This window comes from Chaetodon auriga, chromosome 22, assembly GCF_051107435.1.
Source record: "Chaetodon auriga isolate fChaAug3 chromosome 22, fChaAug3.hap1, whole genome shotgun sequence".
Taxonomy (NCBI): Eukaryota; Metazoa; Chordata; class Actinopteri; order Chaetodontiformes; family Chaetodontidae; genus Chaetodon; species Chaetodon auriga.
The window spans coordinates 11,425,505-11,442,063 of record NC_135095.1 but is presented as its reverse complement, the minus strand read 5'-3'; the positions used below and the strand labels follow the sequence as shown (position 1 = coordinate 11,442,063).

At 44.1% G+C, this 16,559-nt stretch overlaps 1 protein-coding gene across 3 annotated transcripts; it reads right to left on the bottom strand.

The window, feature by feature from the left end:
- Window positions 1-738: 738 nt before the first annotated feature.
- On the bottom strand, window positions 739-14,430 carry LOC143314859 (proline-rich protein 5-like). 3 transcript variants are annotated; one of them, XM_076722127.1, is made up of 10 exons: window positions 14,178-14,430; window positions 11,571-11,660; window positions 8,913-9,101; window positions 8,087-8,167; window positions 7,037-7,143; window positions 5,051-5,142; window positions 4,820-4,960; window positions 2,085-2,229; window positions 1,640-1,936; window positions 739-1,486 (listed from the first exon to the last, which is right to left on the bottom strand). In XM_076722127.1, the coding sequence occupies exons 2-10, from the start codon at window positions 11,594-11,596 to the stop codon at window positions 1,134-1,136; spliced, it is 1,431 nt and encodes a 476-aa protein (XP_076578242.1). In that variant the 5' UTR covers window positions 11,597-11,660; window positions 14,178-14,430; the 3' UTR covers window positions 739-1,133. The 3 variants fall into 3 exon arrangements, with proteins under 3 accessions (XP_076578242.1, XP_076578241.1, XP_076578240.1); XM_076722126.1 differs by lacking the exons at window positions 11,571-11,660; window positions 14,178-14,430 and adding an exon at window positions 10,192-10,357; XM_076722125.1 differs by lacking the exons at window positions 11,571-11,660; window positions 14,178-14,430 and having other exon boundaries at window positions 8,913-9,297.
- Between the last annotated feature and the right edge of the window lie 2,129 nt (window positions 14,431-16,559).

Here is a 16,559-nt window from a genome sequence, read left to right as displayed (position 1 = left end):
CAGGCGAAACAATGCCGGTTGTTATCTTGTTGACAAGCTGCAAAGGCTGACTTCATCATCATATATTTCTATTTCTATGAGTCTTTCTTAAAACCTACCAGAACTCTGATTTCACTGAATGAGCAGCGGGGCGGGCTTTTATTTTGACGGTACCAGGAAAGGTGGATTTGCTTAAACATCAAAACAGCAGAAAATAATGGGATGAGAAATGTGTCACTGATCTCATGTAGATGCCAAAAAAGTGCCATGCTGTACATCTGAATCATCTCCAGCACCTTCTCCCCTTCAGCTGGTTTACAAACACATCTCTGAATCTACTCCCGATACGGTTTCTAAAGACAAAACCAGTTTCATCTTTGTGTAGCATCAACATTTTCTTAAGTACTGTACTTAAGTGCAGTTTTGAGGTACTACCCTTTTCTGCTAAAAAATAAAAATCAACTAATAACTCAACGTATTATTATAGAATAAACTACCCAGCAATAAATAAAGTGACTGAAATGAGCTCTACCTTTACCAGCCGCAACATGAACACATGAATGCATCAGTATGAATCCTGTAATATGATATATATTCTGAAAGGGGCCATTCTGCTTTTTTACTTTTGGTACTTTGAATGCAGCACTTTTGCTAAAGTAAATGTACGTCTTCCACCACTGCACAAAACACAGATAAATGGTTTTGATTGGTAGTAGAGGAGCGGAATCCAACAGGTTTAGACTTCGGTGCCACACCAAGTGCACAATTCCTAATATTTTAATCATCAATTAAGCTCATCCAATCATAAAGAAGCATTGCTGGTCAAACTGGAGCGTTTCTATTACATTTGAAATGTGAAAAGTTTGACTTTGACAGCTAAAGCAGTTTGAAAGTCAGGTGATTTGTGTGATTGTGGCTTCTCAGAGAGGCTGGAGCTGATGGTTTCCACTGGGGGCTTACACTTAAAAAAAAAACAAAAAAAAACCCTAAATTGATAGATTCACCAATCAACATGAGGTCAGGCTTCTTATAAAAATGATTCAGTTTGAAAGAATCCCTGATGAGCCTCCGTAAAACAGCAGGAGGCGTCACAGGAAGTGAGGAATGGCTCAGCGTCGTTTGTCCCTGCATCGCCGTGCATCTGTGTGTGTGCGTCACGCCACACTCTGCCGGCTGCTGCCTCTGCTGTGCGTCGACCCCCCAGAGCAACGCCTCGAGAAGTCCAGAAAGATGCCGTCGTGCTCCGGCTCGGAGTCCAGGGACTCCAGGACGTGGTCCATCATGATCTCCGGACTGGACGGGGGGCTGGGGCCGGAGCTCGTGTCCTGAGCCAGCACTCTGGAAGACGCCGAGGAGCCGGACACCAGCGAGCCCGTGCAGTGTGTGTCCTCGCCTGGGGAAGGCTCGGGGAGGATGCAGGGGGAGTGATGCTGCTGCTGGAGAGGGTGGCCACCTGCGGGGCTGTCGGCATCTCTGGGCTGGGGGTCCTGGTTGGAGGTCACAGTGTCTGCACAGACGACAGCAGAAGTTTCAGAGTTAAACGTGTGAATGATCCGCGTGAATGTGAAAATAATCAATAGCTGCATATTCCTGCTGATTTACAAAACATGTTGTCATCTGAAACAGTGATTTGCCTCCTGTGATCTCAGTGTCGTCGCACCTGAAAGTGCAGCAGAGGCTGTGGAAGCTGGAGAGTGGTTGGCGAGGCTGGACGCGCTGGTGTTGTTGGTGGCCGTGGTCGTGGATTCAGCCACAGAGCTGCTCTCCTCCAAGCAGGACGTCATCTCAGAGACGGAGTGCCGTCTGATACCTGCACCACCTCCGGCCGAGGAGTCCACGTCATACTCCACCACAGGGGTCAGCATGGGGACGTTGTAGCTCTTAGAGCGTACCACTGGGTTCTTGGTGACGGGGGAGCTGCCTGGCTTGGAGGGCCAGGAGCGCTGCAAACGCTTTTCTGGAGGGAGAGAGAGGAAGACTGCTTGAGGACTTTGATTACTTTACAATTAAAGACAGACGACGAGTGCAAAGATCACATAAACATGAGGGATGATGGTACTTGTAACGTTTAAAAACACCTCCACTGTGCATCACCGCACACACACCTAACAGACAGGAGGAGCAGTGCAAATTAGCGGATCCATCTCTGGAAAACAAGCCATGAGTGCCGAGGTAGGGAGAGACCACCTTCTGGATGAGAGACTCCAGGCGAAGGTAGTCGTCGGTCACACCTTTGGATTCATGGACTCCCTGCGTGAGACACACACACACAAACACACACACACACACGCTAGTTGGTTTCAGCCAGTAATTGCTGCTTGTTGGCCAGCGGGAATGGAAAGTTTAAACGCCATGAAAAAGGTTCATTTTGGCTTTCTGTGATTTGATCAAACACTGTAGGTCACCCCAAGTGGCATCAAAGCTTCTATGCTTCTGTGGACCCAGACGACAACCAAGTCCCAGTTTTAGACTTTTTTAAACACGCTCAGATTAGAAAACCATCAACAGCATCGCTCAATTTGGATACAGAGAGACAAAACAAACTCAAGAAACTGGTTTAATACAGACAGAATTTCCGGGAGGAAAGCGATCAGTGGATTGAGACCCACTACAAAGAGTGTGAACTTATCATTGGATTAAACTTTACGACTCCGACGTGTGAAAGACGCTGTTTCCTGTTCCAGTTTTGTTAGCTAGAATGATGATTATAAGAACCAGATTAAGGGGAGAAAAAAAAAGTTGATGAGCGAGCGCGCGGTTATCTGAAAACGAATCTGAAATCTGTGGTAATGCTATGAAAAAGGTGTAAAAGTACAGGGAACCTCAGACCCTCTGCTTCCTGACTCAAACCCAACAGGTCGCCTCAGCGCATCAGGTTTTGGGTCAGACCGGTTTGTTGCATCAAGTTCAAATGTAATTAATCAAGCAGTTTATCTCTCTGCCTTCGTCTCTTTGTCTGTTTCATTTGTTATTAGTAGATTTGCAGTGTCTGCTGCAGAGGAGGAGACAGTGAGCAAGCTATGGATGAAACTGAGCAAAACATTGGCCTGGGTGTCAGGTCTTAATCCAGTATTTAGTCCAATATTCACTCTGTTTCTTTTGCTGCTAAATGTTCCACTATGTTCACCTGCTAGCTGCTGACTTTGTTTGTGTGCTGTTTTGTGCTGAGCAGGTAGCATACATGAGGTTTATCAGAGCGTGAGCTGTGAGACTCAACTTCCACAGCAATGGTGCAGTGACACAAGAAAGAAGCTGAACCATGATGAAACTGCAGAGGTGATCGTTCTTCAGACTAGAGCAGCTTTAAAGAAGCGAGTATGAGCCAGGTTTGAGTCTCAGGTTTACTTAAATTCATGGGAATAAACGGGCCGCTCCTGCAAAGGGAAGCTTGCAACTTTGCGTGCATCCCGCTCCACCACACTGTCTGCATACAGAGTGTGGAGCCCTGTTTGTTGCAGATGGGTCGTCTTGTTTCATTAAGCCCAAGTAATTGCTTCAGCACTTAACAACTCAGAGCTATGAAGAATAACAAGGAAGAATTTTTCTGTCTGAAAGGTTAAAGCTTAGTAGTTTGGTCACCTCGTGCTCGGCTACATGAATTCAGAGCCCCTGAAGACATCAAATATTATCTTTTTTCCTCCTTTTAAGTGATGGATTCATGTCCACAATCCAAATTTTAACGCAGAGGGGTGTGATACATATGGACCTCACTGCAAACTCCTCAAATGACAAAGGGAGAGATCAATCAAATGTCAGTACTCTGAATCATTGAGAACATACATCAAAACCACAGCACAAAAACAAACCACATAAATAGACCAGACTTCATGAACTGGCGTCACAGAACAAAAGGGAAATTACTAACAGATGACACAAGACGCAGAAAAAACAGCAAATAGTCAACGCTGAATTTTATCTCTTGTACTCTCTACCTCTTGTCTTAGCTTTTCTGAAAGCTTTTATATCTGCAACCCGAGCTGCTTCTCCCTTCCTCGCCTCTGCTTTCTGTTATGATATTAATCAACAGTGACTCCGCAGTACATATCTGCACACAGTGGACGAAACAGGAAAATAAATACACCCTTTTTTCGATTCTTGAGTCTTTCTTACTCTTGATACCGTCCTCTACCTTGCCGTCTTGCCCTCCCTCCGTCTGAGCCTGGAAGCAGCATATTTGGGTCAGTGAGTCACTACAATGATGAAGCAAACCACACAGAAGCAGACTCAAAGTTCACAGCCCCAGACACACCAGAGAGCACATTGCATTCACTCCCCGACCAACATCTTACCGAAAGGTTTTTGGAAGATTGATTGGCTTTGATTGGTTGTTCCACTGCTCAATACACAGTAAAGACTGCCTCTTATAACTCTGATCCTGCAGGAGCCAAAGGTTGCTAAATAATGCTAGCTGAAGTAAATAATGCTAGCTTAAACATCCATTACACATGGTGTAGACAGACTAATTTTGTGATTATACAGAGGACAGTGTAAACATGGACACAAATCTTCAGGCACAGGCAGGGTGCAGAGGGCACTGAGTGGTCATGGGAAGATTACTGCGCTCTGTGTTCCCGCTGAGATTACTTCCTGTGAGATCCCTTCGCAAGACAAAACTCAGCAGCTCTCTGCACCCTCTCTGCTCCTCTTTCCCCATCTGTTGTCATTTACCCTCTTCGCTCACCCTGCATCAGTCATGGATGTTTGTCTGCGAAAACTGTGTGTTTGAGGGTGTGTGTGTGAGGACGAGAGAGATGAAGAGGGTGAAAAGGAAATAATAAGGAAAGAGGTGTGTGTGTGTGTGTGTGTGTGTGTGTGTGTGTGTGTGTGTGTGTGTGTGTACCTGTAGTATGAGCAGCATCTGTATGATAGAAGGAGGAACTCTGGCTCGGGGTCGGGACAGAGCCTCGTCCAGTTTCAGGTTGAGGGTGATGATGTTCCTGAAGTGGAGCAGAGCCAGCTGACGCACTGATGGCTCCTTTCCCTGAAGACACACACACACACACACACACGTAAACAGAAAGTTTTATGAGGACAATACACTCAGCGTGTGAGTGTGTGTATGTGTGTTTACCTGCACGGGATAGAAGATGGCCTGCAGCATGGACAGAACATCACAGAAGAAGAAGTCCCATGTGTCGGCCAGGGAGTCCAGTAACTTCTGACCTGTAACACACAAACAGACAGACAAACGACCAATAAGGAGAGAGCCACAAAGTCAAAGAAATGACATCAACAGGACATGCAGTCAACAACAGCTCATGTGCTACGGTGTTTTGGAAAACTCTTAGCATCATAATTTAGAAATGTGTCACCTGAGAACTTATTATAGTTATTAAGGAGGTTGGTGTCCTTAATTCAGGGCAGATCTGACATAATGTCCATGATGTTGGACGTGACAGAGCATCTTGGTAATTTGGGGTTGTTAACGTGGGAATTATAGTATTAAAAATGTTAGCTTTTAGTGTGACATTGTGAAACAAATAAAATGGATAATGCATTATCAAATTGCAAACTTCTCAGGTGTGAGTTTGTCTCTCAGCAGTCTTTGTCATTTGGTCAAGAACGTTGGCCGAAACACAGACTTTGTTTGCTGATGCAAATATGATTTTGCAGCACAGATCTGTGCAGGAATATTTATTCGCGGCGGTTTGACGTGAATCATCGCTTCCTGTCTGGTTGCTGTGACGACAGCTCTGAAAATCTGTCATATTCAGTGGGTGTGTGTGCGTGTGTGTGTGTGTGTGTGTGTGTGTGTGTGTGTGTGTGTGTGTTTTATAATTTCAAAGGTGCCTCAAATAATGGTGACACATTAACCACAACAGAGAGAACAAATTGACTTCAGTGTCTTGTTCTCACCTCCTCAATGGCTTGCTCTCACTGTGACTGTGTGCGTGTGTGTGTGTGTGTGTGTGTGCGTTCAGATGTGTACTGCAGAGAAATGTCCTTCACCAAGACTGAGGGTGGACAGATAAAGCCATGTTCTCGCAGTTCAAACTAAAAGTTCAAGGGTTAACTTAACATCCGGAATTTTAGTCAATTATTGTTTTTCCCTGTTAGACTTGTGACTTTTGTCACATTGAGATAAAAACTCTTAACGTTCATCTCTGAGTTTCCCTGAAATGACTCACTGGCTCTGTGAACACTTCTCACCAAAGCCCGGAGACAACGTTAATTTATAACTAAGCGAAATTCAAATTTTGGGGCACAACAAACAAAGAGTCTTGATTATCACAGAGAAAAATCTGCTGTTTTCTTAAAGCTTAATCAAATTACATTTTCTTCCCAGAAACAACAAAGAAACAACAAAACCAGCTACACAAACACTATGAAGGACAGGACTTAAGATGGTATATGTATGTGATCTGAATGAGTGGTTACTGGTGTGTCTGTGAGAAAAAATTATCTCTGACCACAATTGCTTTTGTGGCCAGTGCAGGAATAGATGCATTGAAGATGGAAGTAAAGCACTAAGTGCTGAAGGGGAGTTATTTTTTAGATTTTATAGATATGCGCCAGAGACAGCATGAGTGAGATAAGGTCTGATCTTGTCAGAAATACAGACTTTCTGGTTGACGTTCTTCATTAAACCACAAACGACCAGATACCGTGAAAAATAACGACATTCCCATTAACCTCAGCCGCACTTTGTGTTTAGAGCTAATGAGGAAATGTTAGCATGCTAAACTAAGATCGTGAACATGGTAAACATCACACCAGCTAAACGACAGCATAACTTTGTCACTGCGTGCATGTTAGCATTTAGCTCAAAGCACCACTGTAACTAAGTGAAACCGCACAGCTAGCATGGCTACAGACTACAGGCTTATGTGTAAGGCTGAAAGCATGGGGTAGGAAATGACAGCGATGTTCTTGATATATTTTTGTTCCCTTTTCCTCTGCTTTTAATGCTTGTCTTTATTTATCAAGCCTTTGTTTAAAGGGTGGCTCAGACATCAATAAGTCTCAATTATATGTTCTGTCTGAGAGTGTTTGTGTAGGGAAAGGGGGAACTTTTTTTTAGCATGCCGTTAACATTTATGTGTGTGTTTGTGAGTACCTTCATAGAAACGGATCTTGTCTCTCAGTATGACCATGCCTTTAGTGAGCAGCTGGTTCTGAAGGTACTCGGTGAAGAAGGAGCCCAGCTCCGTCTTCAGCAGCTGCCTGCAATAAACGCGAGCGCATACACAAACACATCACACACCATCAGTAATACCTCCTACAAACATGAACCAAAACTAATTAGTTCTCATGCACTGGAGAGCCGCAGTGTTTAAATAGCAGCAGACTCAGGAAATTAGAAAAGATGTTCACACTGAATACAAAGGCTGCAGCAACATCTGAACATTTCAACAACAGGATTTTCCACTCATAAGCCGTTAACACGCACGGATTAGTTTGACGACTCACTAGAAAGTTTGACCTTTAATATCTGAGAAGCACTAAAGCATCAATGTGCAAATGTACACAAACACAGAAGAATCCAGTTTTACAAAAGCTTGTCTCCTCACGTGTCATGTGAAGCTTTGACGTTTTTCAGCTTGAGTCTATTCACCACGCCGGGCCATGTTAGACCAGTGCTCTCTGGGAAGATCAACCATCACTGTTGCACCAAGTAATGCGTGTGTGTGTGTGCGTGTGTGTGCAGTGTAATATTTACTGCACATTACTGGAGTCGGCTTTGACAGCACTGTCTCAACTGCCTTCAGCTACACCGTAATTAAACACACAACAGTGACCCCTCTGCAACCTCCACCTGCCTTTTTCCCATTTAAACAACTTTAAAGTGTTTCAGTGGACAGTCAAGAGCGGCAACAGACAAAAACATTATGCAGCTGAGAGTGGTGCAACAACAACAACGATCCCTGAGCATGTGTTAATGTTTCAGTAAAGACTAAATTTAGCAGGCTGAAGCTGCCATTATGTGTATTTGAGCGTCTTTGCTGGCAAGAAATCCAACGCTGCAGCAAGAGAAGGTAAGAAATTACAAGAACACTATAATTTAGTCTCTTCCTAAAATACAAACCAGCTCATTTGGCGTGCAAATGTGTGAAAGTCAGACAAATATAACAGAAAGTAACAGACGGAGAAGAGATTGATAGCTAACCTGACACCTTCATTCAGAGTGTAGAGTTCGTTTTCCCCAAGATCCTTCCTCTGGAAAACTGATATCACTGCGTTGTGGATGCTGGGAAGAAACACATACAGAAGCATTTACTGGACACATTCACAAATGAGGAGGACAAATTCATATAAAAGATAACTCTCATAAGGCTCAAGGTTCGTACACAAACACACAAGAATGCGAACACAAACAGAAGATACACCTTTTTGCACAATTGCAAACACACAACCTTGAGCAAAACTGTGTTAAAGCCATAAAATCCAAAGTGCAAAGAAAGTAAAAGACAGCAGGAAACAAAAAAGGGGGCTAAAAGGTCAGGAGGGCATGAAGTTGTTTCACTAACAGACCGGCGAGCGTCGTTCATGCAGACGTCCATCTCCGAACCCAGAGCAAACTGAGAGCTCTCGCTTTCCACTCGCCGCTGTCTACTGTCAAACCAAGCTGAAACACCATCAAAATAACCAGAGAAAAGAGAGAGAGGACAGAAGAAGAAAAGGATCTATGAGGCAGAATGAGACGAAGAGAGTAGTGAGGGAGGGTTGCACATAAAAGGAGATGGTGATGGACCCTGAGGGGGGAGGGACAGTTAAGGTTGATGCTAATGTGCATGCATGTGTGTTTGCATGTGAAGGTTTGTATTCATGGCATGAATAATGGGACCAAAAGAGCTTTCTGCGAGTGGTGTTTATTCAAACATGGTACTGCTGAGGAAAAAAGTGTCCATGTGTGCAAACATACAGGTGTGACAGCTTACATCCAGTCAAACATGAAAGGTCAACCAACACATGTCAGGCTCTCATACTCTCACCTGTTCCAGGTGGCGTTGGCCCCGGCTCTTCTCTGCTGGGTCCCTTTGTCCTTGCTGCACTCCTCTGGCAGTCCTCCCGTTATTCCTCCCTTATCCCCTCCTCCTCCTCCTCCTGGGGTTTTCGCCTGCGAGAGGTCAGTCAAACTTGAGGACGAGCTGCTGCTCAGCCTGAGCTTGTTGTGGAGACTCCTCGAAATCCAAAAGACCGACAGAGAGAAATAACAATAAGCACAAAGTCCAGTCCCAGTGAAAGCAGATAAAGCAGTGAAAGCAGTTAAAGTCATCCAAACACAATAATAGGCCTTCTGTATTTCCTCAAAAGCATGTTCTCATGTTCCTGCTCTATCCTATATTAATAATAAAAGCACCGGACTGAACACGTAAAACACAGAACAACAGCTAGAGGAACTCAAAGTCAGTAGAAAATCCAAAGAGAAACAGTACAACTCTAAGGTACAACTACTGTGCAACACTCTACCTGATTTTAATGCCACCATTAGCATTTATTGATGGGTGATTAGCTTTTATTAGCCATCTGTTAATGTTTACACAAGCTGATGTACTGTACTGTACTGCTTTGGAAACATGCAGCTGAGGGGCAAGTATGTACAGGGAGAGTGAATCAACCTATAGGAGGAAGATTTAAACAGAGAAATTGGAGAGAGGAAAAAAATAGAAAGGGAGACAGGAGGAAAAAGTAAGACAGATGAGCGGGTAGAGAGTAAGAAAGGGGAAGAATGAGGAGGAGGGGAGGGACGGAGGGGAGGCAAACACAAGCTGGAAATGAGAGCAGAATATATAAAGTGCGAGGAAGTGAGGAAAGGTGCAGAGGCAGGATGAGGAGGAATAAAGAGGAGAGAGGAGGAGCGTGCAGGGAGGTGCAGGCAGAGAAGAAGATGGAAAAGAAACGAAGATCAACAATGAGTTTACGTCGGCGAGGGCCCTGAAAGTACAGAAGAAGAGGAACAGAGTACAAAAGTGTGGTGAAAGATGAAACTCAGATAGAGACAGAAAGTGAAACTCGTGTTAATATGTCAGGTGATGGAAAAATGTTCTCCTCTATGTGCACTGTATGTCTATTCATACATGTCTATGTGTATTATGTATGCACTGTATATATGCAGGCAAGTATAAACACACACACTGCAAACTTCTTCATGTTACTGCTGCTTTGTCTCTAAAAAAAACAAAAAAAAAACAAGCAAACCAGTAATTTCTGCCATATCTGAAAACAACACACACACAAACACACACACACACTTGCACATTATGTACTTACTCTAGAAACTGAAAAGGCACCACATATCCCCACTCCATGAGTGTGTGTGTCACACTGAACAGAACGACAGGTGGATGAAAGAAAAGATGAAGGTGGCGGAGGAGAAAATGTGTCTCTATCTCACTCTTTCACAAACCCTTTTCATCATTTTTCTCTCTTGTTTCAGCTCTCTTTCTTCCACTTCTCCCACTTTAACTGTTTGTATTCTTCTCAACCCTCTTCTCTCTTTCCCCCTTTGCCAGTCTGTGCCAGTCGGTGACCATGTGACCCGGTGAGCTTTTGTGCCCGGCGAACAAAGGAACCCTTTGAGGTTCAAGAGCTGCCAAGAGGGAGGGGAAGGATTTGAAGGTGACACACATTTTACTTCCTCCTCGTCTCTTTCTTTTTGTCTGTGTGAGGCCCAGGACAGAATGACGTCGTATTCAAGCTATTATATTGGCCCAGTTCACTTATCACTGTTCACTATTACTTTATTCATCACCCTTGCCTGCTTTCTGCTTCCATCTGCTGTGGAATTAATTACTTTTCTTTGTTTTCAGTACATTTGTAATGATTTAATGATTGAATTTAAATTGATTTGGGCACAAACGCAGGGGGGCAGAGACAAAGAAGGGGAAGAAAGGCCGTGGAAAAGAGAAGAAAGAGGGGATGGAAAATCAGAGGCATGTAAAAGAATATGGCAGGCAGGAGGAGAGAAGGTGTGTGTGTGCATGTGTGTGTTGCAGATCCGTCTGTCAACCTGGATCTTAGTTCAGCTCCACATAAATAGGTCAGTGTGAGAAACAGGAGCCCTGGGCTCACGCTCACACACACGCACAAACACACGCACAAACACACACACACACACACACGTCTTGCGTCAAAGTGAGGATGTGTTTCCGAATTCTCTCAGAAAAGGTGCAGTGTTGTACCTGGTGCCACTGAATCTGCAGACACACAAATGTTTTCTCCTGAAGAGCGATGAAGATGACGCAGAGCACGTAATGGAGGCAGAAGATCGAAACTCAAACAAAAAGTGTCTGGAGACGATTCCTCTGCTGATGGTCAAAGGGATATATTTCTACATCTGTGTAAGTTAGAGTACGCTGGTGTAAGCCGGAAGTTAGACGCTCTTTGTTTTTGGCTCTGAAGCAACAGGAAGAGAGAAAATGTTTTGGTCTAATTACTAAACAAAGGAGGATGAGGGGGATGTTTGCATGAATGACAGAATGAATGAGGTCATTCAGGAATGCGTGTGAGTGCATGTGTGTGTTTTTCACTTTCATCTACCTTTGTGTGTGCCAAAGGACGGGGACAAAGAGAGAAAAAGAAAAAGTAGCGGAGCTGCAGTGACACTGAATGAGCCCCGCCGGCTGAAGTGTGTGTGTGCGCGTCCTTACCTCCTAAACGAACCCTCTCGCTCCATGTTCGCTCTGACAGACAGCTGCGACCTAGTGACCGCCCTGCAACCACCACCGACGAATCAGCATCTGAAAAAGAAAAGGGCAGAGTTACTGGTGGAGAACATCAAACAAAATGATCACCTGGTGGAACAAACTTCATGGACTTTTGCTGAGTTGATTTTCTAGTTTTAACCCAAGTGAACAGTAGGAAAATCACAGGTGTAAATAATAAAATGAACAATGGCTGAATTTGATTTAGCTGCTTCAGTTAATTGTTAATGTTATTATGAACACCTGTGCTTTTCCTACAATGTCAAGTCAACAAGTCCATTGTGGAAAAAGTCCTATGGCAGCTGTCATCAGTGAGTGTATGTGCATTATGAAATGTAATATAGCTATAAAATAATAACAATAGTAGTGTATTATCAGTAAAAATACCAGGAGCCCCCATCTTTACAAAGAACAAGATTAATACAGATACACAGTCAGCTGATGATGGAGCGGTGGGAGAAATGTATGCCCTCACTGCGATGTAATTAATTGTGCAAAACAAGACAATCAGGCCCTTTACACCACTTTCCACGCAGTTAAAGTGTGAGATGCTGAGACATCCGGTGGCCTGGTGGTTATTAAATGTGCCGTATCTCCACGTCCACGGTTCAATTTAGGCCAAGACCCTCACTGTCTGTCGCTCCATTACCTGTCTGTATATCTACTGGCACCACTAAATAAAGGCAAACTTGCTCCCAAAATACTAAATACATAAAAAAGACAGACAGACAGACAGACAGACAGACAGGTGTTTCCACTCACTGTCTAGCTAACAAGACATACTATTCTAATCAAATTACAGTAAAGTGGTTGACACAGAAATGTGATCCTACCTCGAACTCAAATGCCCCGACTCACTGGCTCACACACACACACACACACACACACACACACACACAGATAGAATAACACCTATATCAGGCAGGTTTGTAGCACAGGGCCAAACAGGGTAAAGCTGAGGCTTCCTCATGACCTATATCACTGTCTTAACCAAAAAAACACTTGCGCTCTCTATTTTCTTTTGCTCGACAGCTTTGTAATCACATCTGTAAAACCTGCAGCATTAAGGTGTCAGACAATTACTTAACAGCTCCGGTGCTGGTTTTAGACTTTTGGTTGCAAAGCACGCATGCAAGCAAAGTTACATCACCGAAAGCTCTGCGTTGTCAAAACTTTATTTTCAGATGCACTGTGAGTGGGGCGTTGGTATGAGGGTCGCGGTGAAGTGAGGTCTTGATCAGGGTAATGGCGGTCTGTTTGGATAAAAACTGCAATACGTTTGTCTGCTTGGCAAGTAATGGCTCTCCAGTGGTTCAGACTTTACTTCCTGGAAATTGTATTTGTCGCTGTGCAGTATAAACCATGAACTGCTGTTGCTTGGCTGCGTTATATGCATTACCTGGACTTTAGTATTTATCTATTATGTAGTTTCACTTGAAACTTCTCTGTGAGGTCTGTGCTCTTGAAATTTACTTGACCTCACAGCATGGAGGATATTTTAACTTTCTATTAGAATCAGGACTCTGCAGAAGAAGTCCTGAATTCAGACAAGCTGAGACCAGAAAGGGACCACTTTCAAGTAAGTTTTAGTGCGGAAAAAAGTGAGTGATATCATAGCCGTGCTTTCTGTCTAGATGGATGTCTGTGTCACACTTGGCTGTGCAGAGGGAAATGTCTTTGGATTGAATGACACACACGCACCAAGGCTTAATCCTGGTGCTGCAAGTCCTGCCGCCGGTCTTTAAATGTCTCTTCTGCCACACTCAGGGTGTTTAATGCCTTGCTTAAGGGCTCTTAAGCTGTTCTTGCATGCACTGTGGTTATAGAAGCCTGAGAGTGCTTCTCATTCAGGCTCAGGCCAGATTTTCATGAGCAATCCAGGGATTGAAACCAGCGAGCTCCCACTCATGTAAAATCCTGACTTCTCTGAGTGTAAAGCCTCCTCCTCCTCCTCCTCCTCCTCCTCCTCCTCCTGCCTCTCTCTCAGCAGACAGTTTACATTGTAAAGAGATATCAGGGACTACACTGCTGAAAATTAACACCCATAATCTGCTTCGACTGGTACATGCACAGCACACCACCCTGCAGAGTGGCAGCACAACCGGGAAATTACCACCCTGCACCACACAAGTGCTAAAATAAGCGCTGTCTTTGTCTTGCAGCAGGTTTGTCTGCTCTACCAGCCTCTGGCAGAGAACCAAACCACAAGTTGGAGGTCCTGCAGCGCAAATCGCTTGTGAGAACTCTCCAACCCTGACAACAAGCCTTCAGACCTGCCTCTTGTCTACCTGAAGGCAACGCAACACCTTCAATGTACGCAACGGACTTAAACGCTGGAGTACGGTGTATGAAGACAGGCATTACAGCAAAAACACTTAAGAGAGAAAATTCCCTTTAGGACAATAATCCTGTATGGAGTTAAAGTGGAAGCAGCGTCAGGTTATTTTGGGGATTTAAGGCAACTTTAACTAATATCGTATGCTGTAGCTTACAACTGTCGAGAGGACAGTAAAGTTTGGACTGAGTTGATCGATTTTCACACAGTGTACTCACTTTTCCAGAAGTCTTCCACGCTCCCTTCAGTAGCAAGTGTCCTCCTTGTTAAAATCCGGCAATAAAACCAAAAATAACTCCAGTATTTCTGTTATTCAGGGGCTCCACACGGGAGTAAACGCTCCACCGTCGAGCCTCTTCGGCGCTTCAGATAACAGCGCGCGAGGGCTGCGCACGTTCTCCTGGAAAGATAACGAGATGTGGACCTGACCCCGCGTGAGCCTCGAGCTGTCAGCGCGGCTCTCAGGACTCTGCGCGAGCGTCAGAGAGAGAGAGAGAGAGGGAGAGAGAGAGAGAGAGAGAGAGAGAGAGAGAGAGAGGAAGTGAGGAGCGTGAGGCTGAGAGAGAGAGAGAGAGAGAGTGCGTGTGCGTGCGCGCGCGTAAATACGTGCATGAGGCCTTCCGTGAGCAGGGGTTGGCGGGTGAGAGCTGTAGCCTATGGAAAGTGTTTGTGGTTTAGTGTGTGTGTGTGTGTGTGCGTGTGTGTGTGTGTGTGTGTGTGTGTGTGTACTGTATATGATAACAGGCTGCATATAACACTTGAACAGACAGATACAAAGCAAAGAATAAATAAGCTGTCATTATTCAACTATTCATTGCTCTGATTCATCAGTTAGCCTACTGCATATTATAATTCTACTGCTTTTCTTCTATCATGAACACATGTACATTCATTCAGGCACTGGGATACAACCCCAACTCCAAAAAGGTCAGAACACTCTGTGAAACATAAGCAGAATGCAATCATTTACAAACGAACAGTTTACTGACAACAGTTTTGCAAAGTGTTCCTGAGCTCCTTTATCTCCTTTATTCAATCATGTGTTCACAAAGTGATGAACCTCGCCCCATCCTCACTTGTGAACAACTGAACCTTTCAAGGATGCTTTCATACCCAATCATGATCTTATCACCTGTTACCAATGAACCTGATTACCTGTGGAATGATCCAAACAGGTGTTTTTGGAGCAACTTCCCCAAACTTTAGTTGCTCCTGTCCCAACTTGTTTGAAACATGTTGCTGCATCAGATTCAGAATAAACAGATATTTACAAAAATCAATGAAGCTGATGAGGGGAAACATGAAATATGTTGTCTTTTTCAAATGAGTGTATGTCAGCCAGGATTAACAACTTATTACATTGTGTATTATTTATGTTTTGCATGGCATCTAATTGTTTTTGGAATTGGCATTGTACAATTTTGAGGTACTTAAACTTTAATTGACTATTTCCGTTTTATGTTGCTTGCAGTTGCAGATTTAGAAAGCTGAATGAGAGGCGAGTGTTTGCAGATGTGTGATGTATACGTAACCACTTACTAGTGATACTTAGATTTCGGCTGGCAGGGAAGGATGCAGCCTGTGCGTGCAGAGTACATTAACATGTTAGAAAACTGCTGCTGTTTTAATGATATAGTCTATAGTCTATATAGAACTTTACTGAAACCACTTAAGAACTTTACTGTCAAGCTCAACAAAACAACTATAATTAAGTCAAATGAAGGAATCGCCAAAATTGTTACACTTTAATCATTCAAAACCACAAATGTCAACCTGCTGGAGGCCACAGAGGAAAAGTCAGCAGGATTCATCCTCTGTGGACAATGAACGCACAAGAGGCGGACCGACCGACAGGCCAATCGATGGACCGGCTGCCATTTTCACAAGCACACCAAGGAAAGAACATCTCAAACTCCTGCCTGAACGTGACTTTTTAGAGCAGATTTGAGGCAGCTTGCTCAGCAGGTTGAAAACATTGGGAGTCTTTGTTGTCAGCAGATTGGACTCCCATCATGTTTAATTCATAGTGAAATAATTCACAGCCAAACCAATACAACAGCAGCCCACTCACAACACTGGACATTACACTGAGAGTGCTTTTACTGCCGGAAGAGAGGGCCACTCAGCAGCCACACAGGCCTGTGTGTGTGTGTGTGTGTGTGTGTGTTAATGTGCATCTCTGTGAGTGTGTTTTCACTTCAGAGAACAAATTGCATTTAAGGCACACAGTATCTAACGTACAGATCACTACATTAACCACAGAGCACAGAGTGTCAGATCAGACAAACTGCACTCTGTCTGCAGAGATTTCATAAATACGCAACTGTATTCCTCTGATAGGGCATCACACACACACACACACACACACACACACACACACACACACACACACACACACACACACACACACACACACAGAGTACAGTCCCTCCTACCATAATAAGGAACAGGTTTATAATAGCAAAGTCTTCTGGTCAAGGCCAGATGCTATCTTAAAAGTTCTCAGGACCATAAAACATAAAGCAACTACACACACACACACACACACACACACACACACACACACACACAGTTGTGTTCTCAACACTTTTGGGGGCATT

Coding starts and splice junctions, on each gene's coding strand:
- LOC143314859 (XM_076722125.1), bottom strand. CDS start 9,196: ATGACTTTAACTGCTTTCACTGCTTTATCTGCTTTCACTGGGACTGGA. Junction 5,143..7,036: donor CAAGATCCGTTTCTATGAAG/GTACTCACAAAC, acceptor TGTGTGTTACAG/GTCAGAAGTTACTGGACTCC. Junction 4,961..5,050: donor CCATCTTCTATCCCGTGCAG/GTAAACACACAT, acceptor GTGTGTCTTCAG/GGAAAGGAGCCATCAGTGCG.